The sequence below is a fragment of the Ptiloglossa arizonensis genome, chromosome 1 (genome assembly GCF_051014685.1).
Source record: "Ptiloglossa arizonensis isolate GNS036 chromosome 1, iyPtiAriz1_principal, whole genome shotgun sequence".
In the NCBI taxonomy this organism is placed as follows: Eukaryota; Metazoa; Arthropoda; class Insecta; order Hymenoptera; family Colletidae; genus Ptiloglossa; species Ptiloglossa arizonensis.
Genome location: NC_135048.1, coordinates 23457655 through 23473052, shown reverse-complemented (window position 1 = coordinate 23473052; position 15398 = coordinate 23457655). Strand labels below are relative to the sequence as shown.

At 31.1% G+C, this 15398-nt stretch overlaps 4 protein-coding genes across 6 annotated transcripts; 2 read left to right on the top strand and 2 right to left on the bottom strand.

Moving 5' to 3' along the window:
* The first annotated feature begins 5875 nt into the window (after nt 1-5875).
* L(1)g0320 (signal sequence receptor subunit 1 l(1)G0320) lies at nt 5876-8096 on the top strand. 2 transcript variants are annotated; one of them, XM_076305568.1, is made up of 6 exons: nt 5876-6108; nt 6460-6627; nt 6711-6970; nt 7043-7310; nt 7386-7472; nt 7545-8096. In XM_076305568.1, exons 1-5 carry the CDS (start codon nt 6045-6047, stop codon nt 7457-7459), a joined length of 834 nt encoding a protein of 277 aa, XP_076161683.1. In that variant the 5' UTR covers nt 5876-6044; the 3' UTR covers nt 7460-7472; nt 7545-8096. The 2 variants fall into 2 exon arrangements, with proteins under 2 accessions (XP_076161683.1, XP_076161679.1); XM_076305564.1 differs by lacking the exon at nt 7545-8096 and having other exon boundaries at nt 7386-7473.
* Nucleotides 8097-8931: 835 nt separating this feature from the next.
* Nucleotides 8932-10262, top strand: Der-1 (derlin 1). Its single transcript, XM_076311048.1, has 2 exons — nt 8932-9536; nt 9627-10262. Exons 1-2 carry the CDS (start codon nt 9098-9100, stop codon nt 9938-9940), a joined length of 753 nt encoding a protein of 250 aa, XP_076167163.1. The 5' UTR covers nt 8932-9097; the 3' UTR covers nt 9941-10262.
* A 725-nt stretch (nt 10263-10987) lies between these two features.
* Nucleotides 10988-12374, bottom strand: Rpl12 (ribosomal protein L12). Its single transcript, XM_076311061.1, has 4 exons — nt 12209-12374; nt 12058-12131; nt 11302-11692; nt 10988-11028 (listed from the first exon to the last, which is right to left on the bottom strand). The coding sequence occupies exons 1-3, from the start codon at nt 12243-12245 to the stop codon at nt 11306-11308; spliced, it is 498 nt and encodes a 165-aa protein (XP_076167176.1). The 5' UTR covers nt 12246-12374; the 3' UTR covers nt 10988-11028; nt 11302-11305.
* A 1009-nt stretch (nt 12375-13383) lies between these two features.
* Uk114 (reactive intermediate imine deaminase A homolog UK114) lies at nt 13384-14500 on the bottom strand. Of its 2 annotated transcripts, XM_076311071.1 has the most exons (5): nt 14347-14500; nt 14065-14225; nt 13751-13819; nt 13617-13672; nt 13384-13547 (listed from the first exon to the last, which is right to left on the bottom strand). In XM_076311071.1, the coding sequence occupies exons 1-5, from the start codon at nt 14415-14417 to the stop codon at nt 13491-13493; spliced, it is 414 nt and encodes a 137-aa protein (XP_076167186.1). In that variant the 5' UTR covers nt 14418-14500; the 3' UTR covers nt 13384-13490. The 2 variants fall into 2 exon arrangements, with proteins under 2 accessions (XP_076167186.1, XP_076167194.1); XM_076311079.1 differs by lacking the exon at nt 13751-13819.
* Nucleotides 14501-15398: the final 898 nt, after the last annotated feature.

The window sequence follows — 15398 nt, the reverse complement described above, 5'->3', positions numbered from 1 at the left end:
CCGTATTTCGATGTATTCGCGCGTACCTTTTTCTAGCCCAAAGGAAGTTATTTTTTAGAGAACGAAATTAAGAAAGAGGAGTGAACTTCCGCGAGCACGGTCCAGTATCTCGAGAGAGAGAGAAAGTGGCAGAGAGGAACAGAGATGAGCGAGACAGGAGACTGCAACAACTGGAAATTTGCGGGCGAGAAGATACGTCATCGTCGTCGTCGTCGGGGAACCTCCTTTCCCTCTGTAATTGTCCTGCAAGCTAATAGTATTACACCGCGATCGTATCGTGCACACGAAACTGTTCCGAGGATCGCACCGGGGCGAAGTATTCGTCCACGGGGTCTGGGCGTACTCGGTTGGCCGCTCGAGGTCACCGACCAGCTACCCCCACTCTATTCTTTGTCTTCTCGCGCGAGGTCTGCGCGCGCACGCGCCATCTACCGCCGCGAGGAAGAGGCTCGGTGGCCAACGTAGGAGTCAGCGGGTGAAAGTGGCACGAAGCGATCGGTCGATGTTGCCCCGACCACGATAAAACACCGTAGACTATTAACTCGTTCGTGGATGTCCCCTTTTTTCAATGTTATACAGACTATATATATAATACTATATGTATAATATATACAGGATTATGTATATAATATATACGTCCTGGACTATATATATATAATATATACGTCCTGAACTATATATACAGTATATACGACCTGGACTATGTGTATAATATATATATATATATATATATATATATATATATATATATATATATATATATATATAGTTGTAGGGGTTTCGACGGCCGTTTCGTTTCGACAAGTTTGGACACGATTAACGAAACGATGAACAAGCCAAAGATACAACGTGTTCTGTTGTTTAAAGAACGAAAGTATACAAAGAGATTGAGGGGGGGGACGATCGATGGCGAAACGTAGAAGAACTTACAAGCGATCGTCCTCTCGCGTTCGACTAAACAACGTTCTTTCAATTCGCGATACGGAGGAGAGATTCTCTTCGGTCCCCTTCTCCCTTGAAAATGATCGAACATTGAGTGAAGGTTCTTTTGCATTGTACGTTGAAGTTATTTTGTATCGTTTCACTTCGAGAGAATGCATATTTCGAATATTGGATTCGATCGTAGGGAGTTTTCTTCTTTTTCTTCCTTTTTTTTTTCATTTTTAATTTAACCTCGACGGGGAGAATCGTCGTGAAAAAATTTCGTTTGGATACTGGTGTTACGTTTTAACGATTTATTTTTTCAAGGAGGGGGGAACGCCACAAAGAACGTTCGTTGTATACGACGATTAAAAGAAAATGTGCTTCAAGATTATCTACGTTGAGAACACGTGCCACCACGGCAGAAGGACCGTTGAAATTAACGGTCCGACTTAATTAACGACTTTTAATTAATGACAGGAGACCGAGTTGTACCCTGTTATTTCAACAGTCTCTTGAGATCCCTTAATTGTTACTGTTAAATTGATTGCTCGTGAGATTTTATTTCTGCGTGAATTCTATGTCTTGTTATTATAATTGAATAATAATTCGCTCGAACGATTAAACGATAATCATTATTTCTCATTGCGAACGTACTTTCGAAATAGTACCAGGGTACAATTGTGTATCTGCGTTGATCTGTCTGGAGCCGCCAAGACTGCTGGAATGTGTATATAATATATATTTACTTTCCTCACCGGGATATAATTTTAAACTGCGTATATGAATATTACTCTAGTCGAAATGTGTGCTATAATTCACGTAACGAACGACCACGAGACGGGGGAGTTTATTTTAGATCTGTTTCGTGTTGTTTGTTAGTTAACGAAGGTGAATTGCGAGCGACGGGCTGATCGGACGAAGAGAATTCCTTGTCGCGAAGAACAATATTTAATTCTGGAACACGTGTGTTGACAATATTTAAGTTAAAATAGAAGAAGACGAAGAAAATCGTTTCGCGACCTTGTCCAAATGTTCCCGCGCATAACCTCTACGCTCCTCACCCCTCCCCCCTCACCCACGCCATCTCCATCGAGTTGTTTTCCTTCTCCAAGTAGTTTCACCAAACAATTACCTCAACACTTATATATCAATTGATACGAAATACATATCGAGTGCGTGAACGAAAGAATCGTGGGAGAACACGTGTAATCGTATTCTAAAAAAAAAGAAAAAAAAGAAGAAAAAAAAAAAGTCGATAAGATGGTGTTCCGGAATCAAATATTTATTCAAAAGACGGTGCTCCGGGCCGATGCTTGGGCGAAACGTGTCGACACCGGTGTTGTTCTCGTTGCTGTTTGCGTACCTGTTCGATTAATTACGTGAGCCCATCTGTTGTTTTATATGAACCGTTCTTGAAATTGTTTATCAAGAACCGGTGTTTACCAAGCGTCGGTACCAACAACGAAACACAAAGAAACGCTCCTTCTTTACGTTGACGAATTTGCGAGAGTGATGGGAGTACCCAGAGTTGGTCCCAGCCGACGTTCTTTCACGTAATCGAATTCTATTTAAATCGTAATCGAATTCTATTTAATACGAGATCGAATTTCTACCCGAAACGGTAGCGATTCGACCGTTTATTTGGCGAATTATAAAAAAAAAAAAAAAAAAAAAAAAAAGAACGAGGGAATTTCTTCGATCGAATTGGTGAGAGAATTGAACGAGGAACGAGGGAGAATTCCGAGAGATTTGAGTTTACTATGGGGAGAAGGTGGTGGCATCTCGTGGGTCTCCGAGTAAGAGAGGTTGACGATGTTCATGGTGAAGTTATTTAATTTCTCTAACCGCGTTCTCCGCGGAACCGTTTCGGGGAACCATTTTTCGCGAGTGATCGCTTTTGTTGACTGTCCAAAGATGTAAAACTATTAACACTTTACAGTTGTATCTTTTATATAGCTCGTTACGATATATATTTTTTTTTTCTTTTTTACCATATACGTATGTATATGTATATATATGTGCATATCTCTTCGTAGAGTTTTTCATCGTGAGACGCATCGTACATTTCGAGTTTTCCATGGGACGAAGATCCGGGACTACGTGTGGAAAAAGTTGACGGTAGAGGACGTCTGGTTATTCGTCATTGCATTTGGCCATGTTTTCGATTGTTATATATTTATTCATTATTCTATGATAGGTTTATCACTGTTCTAGCGATCTGTTCGCGCAACATCCGAATCCGAACGTCGTCGCCACGATTTCGTGTGGTCCTTCAACAAGGAGGTACGGATTATTTTTCACGGGGGACAACCGGTAACGATCGAGAATATCGAATTCGTGGCTTAAATTCGCACACGCGTGCTTAGACAGTCTTGATTAAATAGACTCACGTTCACCATTTACCTACATTTTTATTTATATATTTTATCTGTGCATGAGTAGACGAGTAAGGTAATTTTGCAAGTTAATAAAAACGAATGGTAAAAGAGCTACTGTCTGGAGACAATTTTTCATCCTCCTCCTACCTGTTTTCGAAGAATCGGCGCGAATCGAATGTTGCACTCGGGTATAGAAATCGATTTAAGTTACGATCGGAAAGATCCTCGTTAAATGTTTATTTGAGTAACGCATACATCTATAAATCATCATTTCGATTGTACGAGATGCCTCAAAATAGAACGAACCGAACGCATATTCTTCGTGACAAGAAATTGTAACGTTCTCACCACTTTATCTTATTCAGACTCGGGGACTGGTAAACGTGCAGCCATCTAACGGTCGTATGTACGAACTAAAATGCCCCTTGAAATTAGACAACCATCAGTAAGCGGTGTACGCTGCAGGGACGAGATACAGAACAAACGGGAACACGTGAGAAAGTATGGAACTTGGAAAATTTCAACAATGTGAGATCAAACGGAACTTGGAAATTTTAGCAATTTGCCCGAGTACACGAAACGTAGAATTGTTTCAAAGTTACGGCAATCCTGACACCTCGCTGAAACTTTCCAAGTCTCGTCAATTCTCAGACCTTACACGAATATCGTACGTTTCAACGGAGGAATAATAGAACAACACTTTGGAAGTTTAATAGCTTTATCACATAATTTAGGAGAACATCAAGGAAACGGAAGCAGGAGGGAAGAGAAAAGAACAAAGTATATATTCTTACGTTTTAATAAATTATTCAAGGTTCTATAAATTCTTATGCGTTGCAAAAATTTTCCATATCACAATATTATGCTCATTCTGATATCTTAAGATTAGGACGGTATTGACACGAGGAGGTTGCTGCGAGCGAAAATCCTAAGGGAGATTAATGGAACTTCGAATCCATCTATCTTCCTCTACACCTATTACAATCCTGATTACTAAAAAGAAGAGGTAGAAGGAATCAAAGTTCCTTCGATCTCCTCGTTTAGTCCTACCAACTGATTACATTATCGAATTAAATGAGTCATGAATAAAATGAATTCTGTTTCCTTTTACAAGGGGAATATTAGTGTTGATTCTCGCCGATTTTAATTAAATTTTGCAAGCTTATAGGTCCACGTGTATAACAATCATAACCGGAGTTATAGCCGTAGATGATCAGCCACTTATAAAACAAATATTTGGTTGGGTATACTCGAATAGTAGAGCGTACCTAACCCAAACCTATAGGGTACTTGGTCAAAAGTTTCAATGGCTGTGTCTCACCATCGACCCTCGTTATCAGTATTCTACTGGCTTACCAAACTCCCTTTCTTCCGATGTGATGGTTTAGCACCTAACTAAACAGTGAACAAATTTATTGTATTATAATATCAGCAAGAGCGAACGGCGAGATACAAAGTGAAAATTAATCCTTACCTATATTCCCTTCGGTCGATATATTAGCCTAACTAATACGTAACTAAAAAAACCAGAAAATGTAATGTGTAAAATGATTGAAGAAAATATCATTATTCTTCCAAATAATCTTCTTTTGATGATACACCTAGTTAAAATATACAAATTGGAGAAATAATGCGAAAATAAAATATAAGAGAAAAAGATTAAATAAAATGTCTTATTATAAATATTCTTCTTTAATGTTTAGTTAGTCTGTATAAATAAATTTGGATTGATTTCTGAAGTAAAAAGTGGTTACTCAAATGTTTCTTATATAACAAGATTTTAAAACATGAAAAATAATAATTATTTGTTAAAGACACAAAGCATTAATGCTACATTTGTTTAATTTTAATTATTCTCGTGGTATGGACATTGTTTTATATAATTACATAACCTACGTGTTTCGATATAGTATCGTTCCACTAATTCTGAATTCCTAGAAATAATCCGATGTTAATAAAAATATAGAATGATAATGAAGATCGTTGAAAAGAACTGGAGAGAGAAGGTAATATTCTGTGAGATGTATGGAGCATAGTAGCATAAGATTATCAACTTTGCATAAGCATATAAATGCTCCTAATCGATTTATTTCGATGTTAACAATGATAATAGAGTTCCTTTTAAATAAGAACAACTAATTAAAGTGAGAAGGATATCTATATATCCTTGCCTATTTAAATAAATTTACCATCCGGTTGAAAATTAATCAATTTTTTGTTTTCTGCGATCAATTCGTAAACGTCACATAGTTTCACGTATTCGTTTTCCGTCTTGTTGAATGAAATATATATCTTTTCTTTTTACGTACATTAGAATGACATTTTTTATATATCTTTTTCTATTAAATATATTATATTATTATATATTATTATAGTACTATAATACTACTATAATTATGAATGTTTTTGCTGAATCGTCTTTGATAAATATTCTATTCTTAAATATTTTCAAGGTAGGAAATGTTTATCTTGAAAGTTCCTTAAGGTGGCAATTACTAGTAATTAAATTTATCAAGTTGGTAACAGTAAACTATCTTTAGTCGTTACTATTTAATGCCAACGTTATGTTCCACGTTGTAAAATTGACGACTACGCCGCTGGCCTTCCACGTCGCAAGCAGCGATCGTAGGATTTTGTATTATGTCGAAGCGTGTAGTGCGGTGTCGATTCTGAAGTGAGTGATTGAAGTGAAATAAAATCGTATTCATAACAGAAAAGTTAGTTTCAAAACAACGCAACGAAATGAAGATATTTAGCATTTTTTTATTATTATTCGTTTCACCGATTATTCTCACTGTAAACAGAGGTAACGCACAATAAAGAATGTTACTTGAAATACGGTTTTCACTTTATAGTTTGTATTTGTAATATATGTGTACAATATGTAGTGATACGGATAAATTTTCCTTTCTTGTTCTTTGTTTTTCAACACATTTATTTGTAATATGTGCTGAAAGAATACTGTAACTTTCAAATTTGTGATTTCAGCTAAATTGAAAATGAAGTTTTGAATAATTAATTTATAGCTAATTTATTTTGAAAAGCATACTGTTTAAAATAACTTTTTAAAATTAACATTATTGATTGTTAATTTAAAATAATTAATAAGTTTTAAATTAAATATAGTTAATGTTGTCAAATAATTTCTATATTATAGTCTATGCTCAAGAAGATGAAAATATAGATGACATAGTAGATGTCGAAGGAGAAGACAATTCTGTAGTAACAGATGAAGAACCTGAAGAAGAAACAACTAATGCCTCCTCTGATGCCGATACTACTATATTATTTACTAAACCTATTTATAATGGATTGTCGACATTGGGTACATATAAAACTCTTCTATTGTTGCATTATATTTTATTTATTTATAAACTATAATTTCTATAGTTCATTCATTGTTTTTAGAACTACCAGCTGGGAACTTAGTTGAATTACTTGTTGGTTTCACCAATAAAGGTGAATCTGATTTTGTTCTTGAATCTTTGGATGCCTCTTTCCGTTATGCAATGGATTTTAACTTTTATATTCAGAACTTTTCAACTGTTACATATAACAAGATTGTGAAGCCAAAATATGAGGCAACTTTGGCATATTCGTTTATTCCATCAGAGAACCTTGCTGGAAGGCCTTTTGGTTTCAATATTAATTTAAATTACAAAGATGGTGTATGTAATGAATGTAATCTTGAATTTCTTAAATATTAATTTAAAAAATTAATAATATATATTGTTTTACAGAACGGCATCAATTTCAGTGAAGCTGTTTATAATGAAACAGTACAAATTGTTGAATTAGACGATGGTCTTGATGGAGAAACAGTTTTCCTATATGTATTTCTTGCTGCATGTGTAATTTTGACACTTGTTGGAGGACAACAACTTCTTTCATCTCTAGGTCGTAAATCTCGATCTTCTACTACTCGTAAAGTACTCATGGAAGTAGGTACATCCAATCCTAATAATGTAGATTACGATTGGTTACCAAAAGAAACTTTGAATAGAATCAGTAAGTATTATATTAAATATCAATCTAAATACAAAATAGTAATTACAATATTATTTATACGATTTTTTGTTATAGATAAGTCTCCAAGAACTCCAAAACAGAGTCCTAGGCAACGAAGAGCTAAACGGACTGCTGATTCTGATGACTGATTTATGTTAATATGTATGTATATATATTATTTAAAACGGATAGGTAGGAGAAAGGTACGACTCCATATTTGTAACAATTTTCTAGGAAAAATTTTTAAATCATTTTGTCAATGATGAACTAAGCAGAGAACAAACATCCCGTTTCAACTCATTTCCAATGTTTAAGACAAAAATCTTACATTATAGCTCATAATAGAGAGTTATAAAATAAATTTTATAATTTAAGAATAATATTATTAAATACTAATATCAAAGCAAAAGGATATGAATCAGTAAAGTGTTAGAATCACTTTCGGTCGAAATAATTATAGTATTATAAAGCAACCAATTTGTAATTACTTTATGGTATGCTATGATGCAATACGAACATCTAGTATTACATTTGATGTTCTTTTTTTTCCGAATGTAACATTGCATCACGCGATATCTGATCACAATGAGTTAAAATATTCTGTTTGAAAAGTTATGTATCACACAAATAAGAAATTTATCATGAATAAAATTTAAAAGTCTTCATTCATCATCATTATGAATCACGTAAATTTATATGTACGTATTGTAATAAAATTGAAATAACCCTTTTTGTTACTTAATAATAATTTGTGAAAGATTGTAATTTCAATAAATGACAATTTTGTACAAAATGTTTTTGTTCGTGTCTGTAATATAAAAAATATTGAATTATAAATATCTTTATATATACAAATAGAATTGATACTATCATGTGATAGCATGTGTTCAAAAGTTCTATAAAATGTGTTCTACATTTGAAAAAGTTTTCGACGCATATTGTAACATTAATATTTGAAACACGCGTAAATGTTAATAAGAATCACGTATCAGACAATAGTTTAAATAACTATTAACAATATCTTTGTGTAAGTAATGGCTTAAAATATTATTCGTTCGTAAAGCAATTTTTCGGTTAGATCAAAGGTAATCGAACTAATTTAAGCCTATAACCCCGTTATCTTTTTCTACCGATACTCATTTTTTATATATTGTTTTTGCTTTGGGCAATAAATGTTTCTCTCTTATCGTAGCACCTAATAAGTTTCATTCTATTTTAATACTACGTATTGTATTATCTATCGCTTCTTTCATCTTTTTAGTTTTTTGGTTTATAATTTCATTGTTATGGTTAGTTTCATTTTATATGCTACTTATACTTGGTAGTACCTCTATGAATGACTAATTTTTCAAATAATGATACGTCATGTATTTAGTATGTTCTCATTTGATACGGCATCAGGTTTTAAGCGCCTCCTATTTGCAGAGTGTATAAACATTTGTTCCATAAAATGTAAATGGCATATTTTATATTTCCATTTCTTTCCTATTGTTAACTTCATACAGTATGAAAAATGTGCACTAAATACATAAATATATGTCCGATCGAAATTTATTAGCATAGTTGAGATATACTCTTGAATATACACAAATGTAAAGTTTATGAACGGCCATATTGAATTTTAGTCCAAGAAATATTGTATTCGCCTAGATGGCAGTTAAAACATTGTTTCAAAAGTTAGGTGTAGAGTTGCATCCCCCTGATCAGATGTTACATTTATACACTGTCGTAGTGGTTATAATTGATTGTGTGTAAGCTTCTTGCTTTGCTACGTTAAAGACACAAAAATGTCAGATGTGAGAAATTGGTTCAATTCTTTACCAATATTTACAAGATACTGGCTGTTATGTACGGCTGTGTTTACTTTAATCGGCAGATTTGGATTAGTTAATCCGGGCTCTCTGACTCTTTCATACGATCGTTTCATAAATAATTTTGAGATTTGGAGAGCAGCAACTAGTGTCTTCTTTTACCCTCTCAGTCCGGGTACAGGATTCCATTTCTTAATCAATTGTTATTTTTTATATAATTATTCGCTGAGATTAGAACGTGGGGAGTACGATGGACGACCAGCAGATTATTGCTTTTTACTTTTATTCAATTGGATGTGCTGTGTTTTGATAGGACTTATTGCTGATTTATATTTTCTTATGGACCCTATGGTACTCAGTATATTATATGTTTGGTGTCAGTTGAATAAAGATGCTATTGTTAATTTCTGGTTCGGTACGTGCTTTTTTTTAATAACGGGATTAATTGTCATGTATTTTATATTTCTAATTAATTTTTTAATTATATGTTCTAATAAATCAACAGGTACACAATTTAAAGCCATGTACTTGCCATGGGTACTGTTTGCTTTTAATCTGATTATTTCTGGAGGTGGTATGATGGAACTCTTTGGTATTCTAGTGGGACATCTTTATGTATTTTTAAAATTTAAATACCCTCAAGAACTTGGTGGTCCTGAACTCCTGAATACTCCAAAAATTCTTGAATCTTATTTTCCACCTCAAAGAGGTGGAATCGCATGGTTTGGAACTGTTCCTGCGCAAAGATCACAAGCGCAACCTGCTAGAAATATATTTGGTGGTCATAACTGGGGGCGAGGGCATGTTTTGGGACAATAAATTGTTAATTTTTATTGTAAGCAAAATTATTGGTGTAAAATTGTCTCCTGTATTGGTTCGATGACCTTTAGTTAATCATCTACAAGGTGTCAGAATTAATTTCATTTTATCAATATGCTCTAGAAAATTCTTAATAATAAATAAGTTTGATACTTTAGTTAAGAACTTAAGATATATGTAAACTGAGATTCCATGGATAACAAATTTCTTCGATGTGCAAAAACTATCAGTGTATTTGAAATTTTATAATTGAATATTGTAATGTATAAATACATTTTTATTAATAGTATATAAGCAGTTACCGAATATAAGACAAAACTAATTCTTCTTCGCATTTTCTCTTAACATTTGATAACTTAGGAAATATAAAATGAACTCAATTTATTTAACGATTCAAAAATTATCACATGTGTAATGATAGATGGTTATCAATTGTTAAAACCACTATTTTTAAATGCGTGTATATAATTTTATTTAAAGCAGAAAATTTGACTATAAGTATAAGTGTAAAATTTGGAATTTTACTAATTCTTAAATCAATTTATTATCAATTATAACCTATGTAACTGATGTTTTATATGTAAATATATGAAGAAAACAGGAAAAACGACTATAGTCGTATAAAGCAAGTTTTAGTTTTTAAAAAACTAGTTTGTGAACTCCCCTTACTATACATGATTCAAAATTTAATCTTCATATATTTTTTATAATCCCAACTTTAATCGAATGTTATTTTAATAAAAGAGTATGGATCCTTATCATTTTTCCTTAAGTAGCAGGGATTTGTCTAGAATATTGAGAGTGGGAGGACTCGTGTTTCTACTCGTCATGATCGCATAATATTTCTGAAAATTATCTAACTGGATTTTAATCATTCATATATTGAAGAAATGTAATATTAACCATTCTTTCACGAATCCAAGATCTTTTGATCCCTAATTTTTCTGGACTACATTAAATTGTATTTAACCACTTATATAAATATGTTTATTTAATTCTATTCTTTACTTAAAACAGAGAGGAAATGTATATAAAAGTATAACACTCTTAATTTTAAAACTGTTTTATTATGTCCCCTTATTATAAATCTGAAACAATGAAAGTATAAAATTCTCAAACACAAAATATTACACATGTATTATATATAACATGATTTATTATTGAGGTTTTCTCCTCAGTAGCATTATTCCTGATTATGTTATAAACATTATTACATTTAATCAGGTGGATGGGATGCTAACCCCTACCAAGAGCTCAGAGCAAACATTTCTCATCACAATATGAATTTTTCATATTTATATAACTTCTCATTCATAATTAGAATATTATGATGAGAAGTTAGCAATGAGCTCTAAACCTACCATACTAGTCGTCGGTAACTTGTAATTCTCCAGCACTGATGTCATCAATAAGGTCATGTGGTGCTCTACCCTCTACTGTGCATCCAACTGATTGACATGTTCCTAGAATTTCCTTAACAGTACCACTGAGAAATTTTGACATGGACCGTGGTCTCATTGTCCGAGCAATGGCAACAATATCATCGAATGATAAATTTCCATTATGCTTAATATTTTTTTGTCTTTTGCGATCTCTTGGAGGTTCTTTGAGTGCTTTAATAATCAAAGAAGCAGCAGATGGGACTACTGAAATAGTAGCTTGCCTATTTTGAATCGTTAACTGCACTGTAATTTTCAGGCCCTTCCAGTCACTGGTAGCTTTAGCAATATCATCACCAACTTTTTTTGGAGACTGTAAATATTATTATATACATTACTAATATTTAATATGGTTACTACGATATTTTTGAAATTACATTGTATAAATTACTACCAATGAATAATAAAGATTTAACCTTTTAACTGCTACGTTCAATTATATTCAAGCATGCATAATATAATTTTGGATGCTCAAATTAAAGAAAATAAGTCATATTCAATTCTTAACTTCTTTGGACAATTCCATAAGACTTTTTTTTTACTTTTTTATTTAATTTGTATATGTACATAAGTATAATTTTTAAAAAGGAAATTGTGAAATTAATTCTGCACAAAGGTTTTTCCTATTATTGTTTAATTCGGTAATGAAAAGGTTAATAAAATTTAATATAAACTCACCAAACCAAGAGGACCAATTTTTGGAGCAAGAGATGATGTTGCACCTACTTCACCTCCAACGCATCGCAAATAGACTTAAACACACAGATAAATTATAAGTGAATTCTATATTACTTAAATATCGATAAAAATTTCTGAACTTAAAAAATACCTTTTTTAATTTCATTAGGGTCAAATTTAGGGGGCATTTTGCTTGTTAGTGTATAATAACTTCAAAAAATAAATGTGGATTAAACACGATTCGTGATCATATGTTGCAAACAACACGATACGCGTGAGGTTCCGTTTCAAAAAGGCGGAAACGGTTGCCAAGAGTAGATATGTGCAACATGAAGTAACATAAACTATGTAACATAAGAACAAATCATTTTCTTTAATTCATTCCAACGATTGAAACGACATCTCGTAGTCAGTATCATAAGGTTGCGAACAATATATCAATACTTGATTGGTGGGCTCAACGAACTCCCTATCTTTCTTTTTAAGATTAAGACTTTGATCAGTAGTTTGCTAAAAAAATAATAAACATTTTTATAAAAATGTCTTTATTGTTCTAGGAGAAAGTCACTAGCTTCGACACCAACCAAGGTTCCGAATTCCTTACGCAGACGTCTTGATTAACATTTTCTTTTAGAAGGACTAGAATGAATGCTCCACGGCGTATACATATCTAGTAATTTTCTAATAAAGGTTTAAATAATATCATTTAATATTCAATCTTAGAACTAAAAGTTAAAAAAAAAAAGTATATCCCTACAACACAATGTTACTCGTTATCAGCTTAAATCGTATACTCGGTGTATGTGTATATAAATGAAGTTTTTTTCTCAGAAAGGATATATGAAATCATCAATAATAAACCAATACGATATTTTCGCTTGCCCTATTATTAAACTCAGAAATTGTTTTATCAAAAGAAATCTGCTGATAACAAAAATTTATTTAAGAAGTAACCGAATTGAAAAAGAACTACCAAAAATTAATTTTGTCTTTTCATTAGTAGACTTCTAATCATGGTAATATTTTTTTTTAGTGCATTGAGTGCATTTTTTTGTAGAAGCGGAGTTATATTCTCAAAAATCAAGAATCTTATTTTTATTTAATTTAATTTAATTATTAGATTTAACAATAAGTTTTCCTTGTCTTTTTGGCAACCTAATGTTATAAATCCAGGATACTGTTTAAATTAGGATTATTTTTTAAGAAACTATAGTCTTAAAATTAAACATTAATCTGTGGAAGCAATATTATATAAACTTAAAATTAAAAAAAAATAGTACAAAATGCATTGTATAATAATGCATATGATAATTAAAAGTGAATAAATGATAAAAAAATATATATTTAATACAGTATTAAAATTTGTATATGTACGTTCAAATATAACTTCTTAATGTACCACATTTTCATCCAATAATCTTGACTGAAAATATTCAAATTGTTTCTACATCACCAGTAAGTGCAATAACTTCAATTTCAATCTGAGCCCCCTACAATATTTTATAATTAATGTTAACAGATTAAATTTCAAAATATGTAAAACATATATTATTTCATACCATAGGTAACTTTCCAACTTGAAACGTTGATCGGGCTGGATAGTTTTCTGTAAAATCTATATAGAAAATATAAATAAATATTATATATAACACGTCAATAATTTAAAATGCAATATGATTAATTTTAGTCTTACATTCATTGTAAATTGCATTTACAACAGCAAAATCATTGATATTGTTTAATAAAATCGTTGTTTTGACAACTGTAAACAATTTATAAAAGATATTACATTATTATTCATAATTTATATCCTATACTAATAATATTTATTGAGAATATGATTTTTAATAAATGAATTGGAAATTTGTATAATTTATAGTTGTAAAATTTATGTTTCCGCATTATAATAAAATTATAAATTAAATTATGATTCAACTAGTTTAGAATTAAAACTTATACATTCAACATTTCTTTTTGTGTAATATATATTTTTTAAATGTGAATGACCTTTATCATAATTGGATCCAGCTTCTTTTAAAATATGTCCCATATTTCTAAAGACTTGACGCGTTTCAGCGACAACACCTCCTTCAACAAGTTTTTGACTTTCAATATCCATACCGATAACTCCGGATAAATATAAAGTACGATCTACAAGTACTGCTTGGCTGTTGAAATAAAATTTAGTGTACTTTAATGCTTGAGGATTTACTTTGTAATATAAATTTAGTAATTTAATAATAATTGAAAAATTCAATTATATTTGTACACATAAGTTGCACTTCTTACTTGTATGGGCCGATAGGTTGTGGACTCAATGAAGATGATATTATTTTTCGTACAATTTTGTTCGCTGCCATGATTACCTTCGTTTAGATTGTAACGTATTCACTGTTTAGTTTTAACCTAACTGTTCAGTTATTAAATGTATTATTCTTATATACCAACATTTAGTGCCCGATAAACTTTTAACCTTTTATCGGGATAATGCTTATCGTAGATAACTTATCAAATTTAACTTTTTATAACAAAACTTTTTCATATAGTTGTTAATGCAATAATATTAATATATATCTGTTCTATATGTGTATAAGAAAATTGTACATAAATTTATAAACAAACTTTCAATTTGTTTGGAATTGAGGGAAATATATCATTTTTATAATTAATTTGTGTGATAATAAAAATCGTTGTATATTCGAAAAATTCTTTCTATGTGAAATATACAATTTAAATTTTTCAACAACCTTTTCTTGTACAAAATTTCTTGCTAAAATAACTAATTCTGAAAATCATTCACCTGCACTTAATTAAAATACAATATAATAAATCTGATTAAAATCCTTTACTCATGTTTTAATATTCAAACTTAATAAACTAGAACCGACGATGTTGAAGATATTTTTTAAAAGAAGAAATTATTCGAGTATTTAAAATTCAAAGAGAAATCATATTAGTAACAATTTATGGAGTTTTATAGAACATTATCAACAATTTAAAGGTATTGCGATAAAAATTAAGGATCACATTTTTTCTGAAATTCATAGTATTTACTTATTTTATGCAGAAAAATAATAGATAAAAATTTAAAGCAACTCTATTAACCACGTTTAGTAAAGTACATGTATACAAAAGAAAATGATATAAAAAGTATTTATTTTATTTTGTATTTTTTTACAAGGAATCAATTTGTACTGTTCCTTGTACATACTATGATTTTCATAGCGCTTTGTATTACCAAACAATTTTATTCCGAACACTTTCATTAATTAAAAAGTAAATTTTATCAATTTATAAAACTACTTTATTAAAATTGTATGATCAAAGTTATTCACCATAAT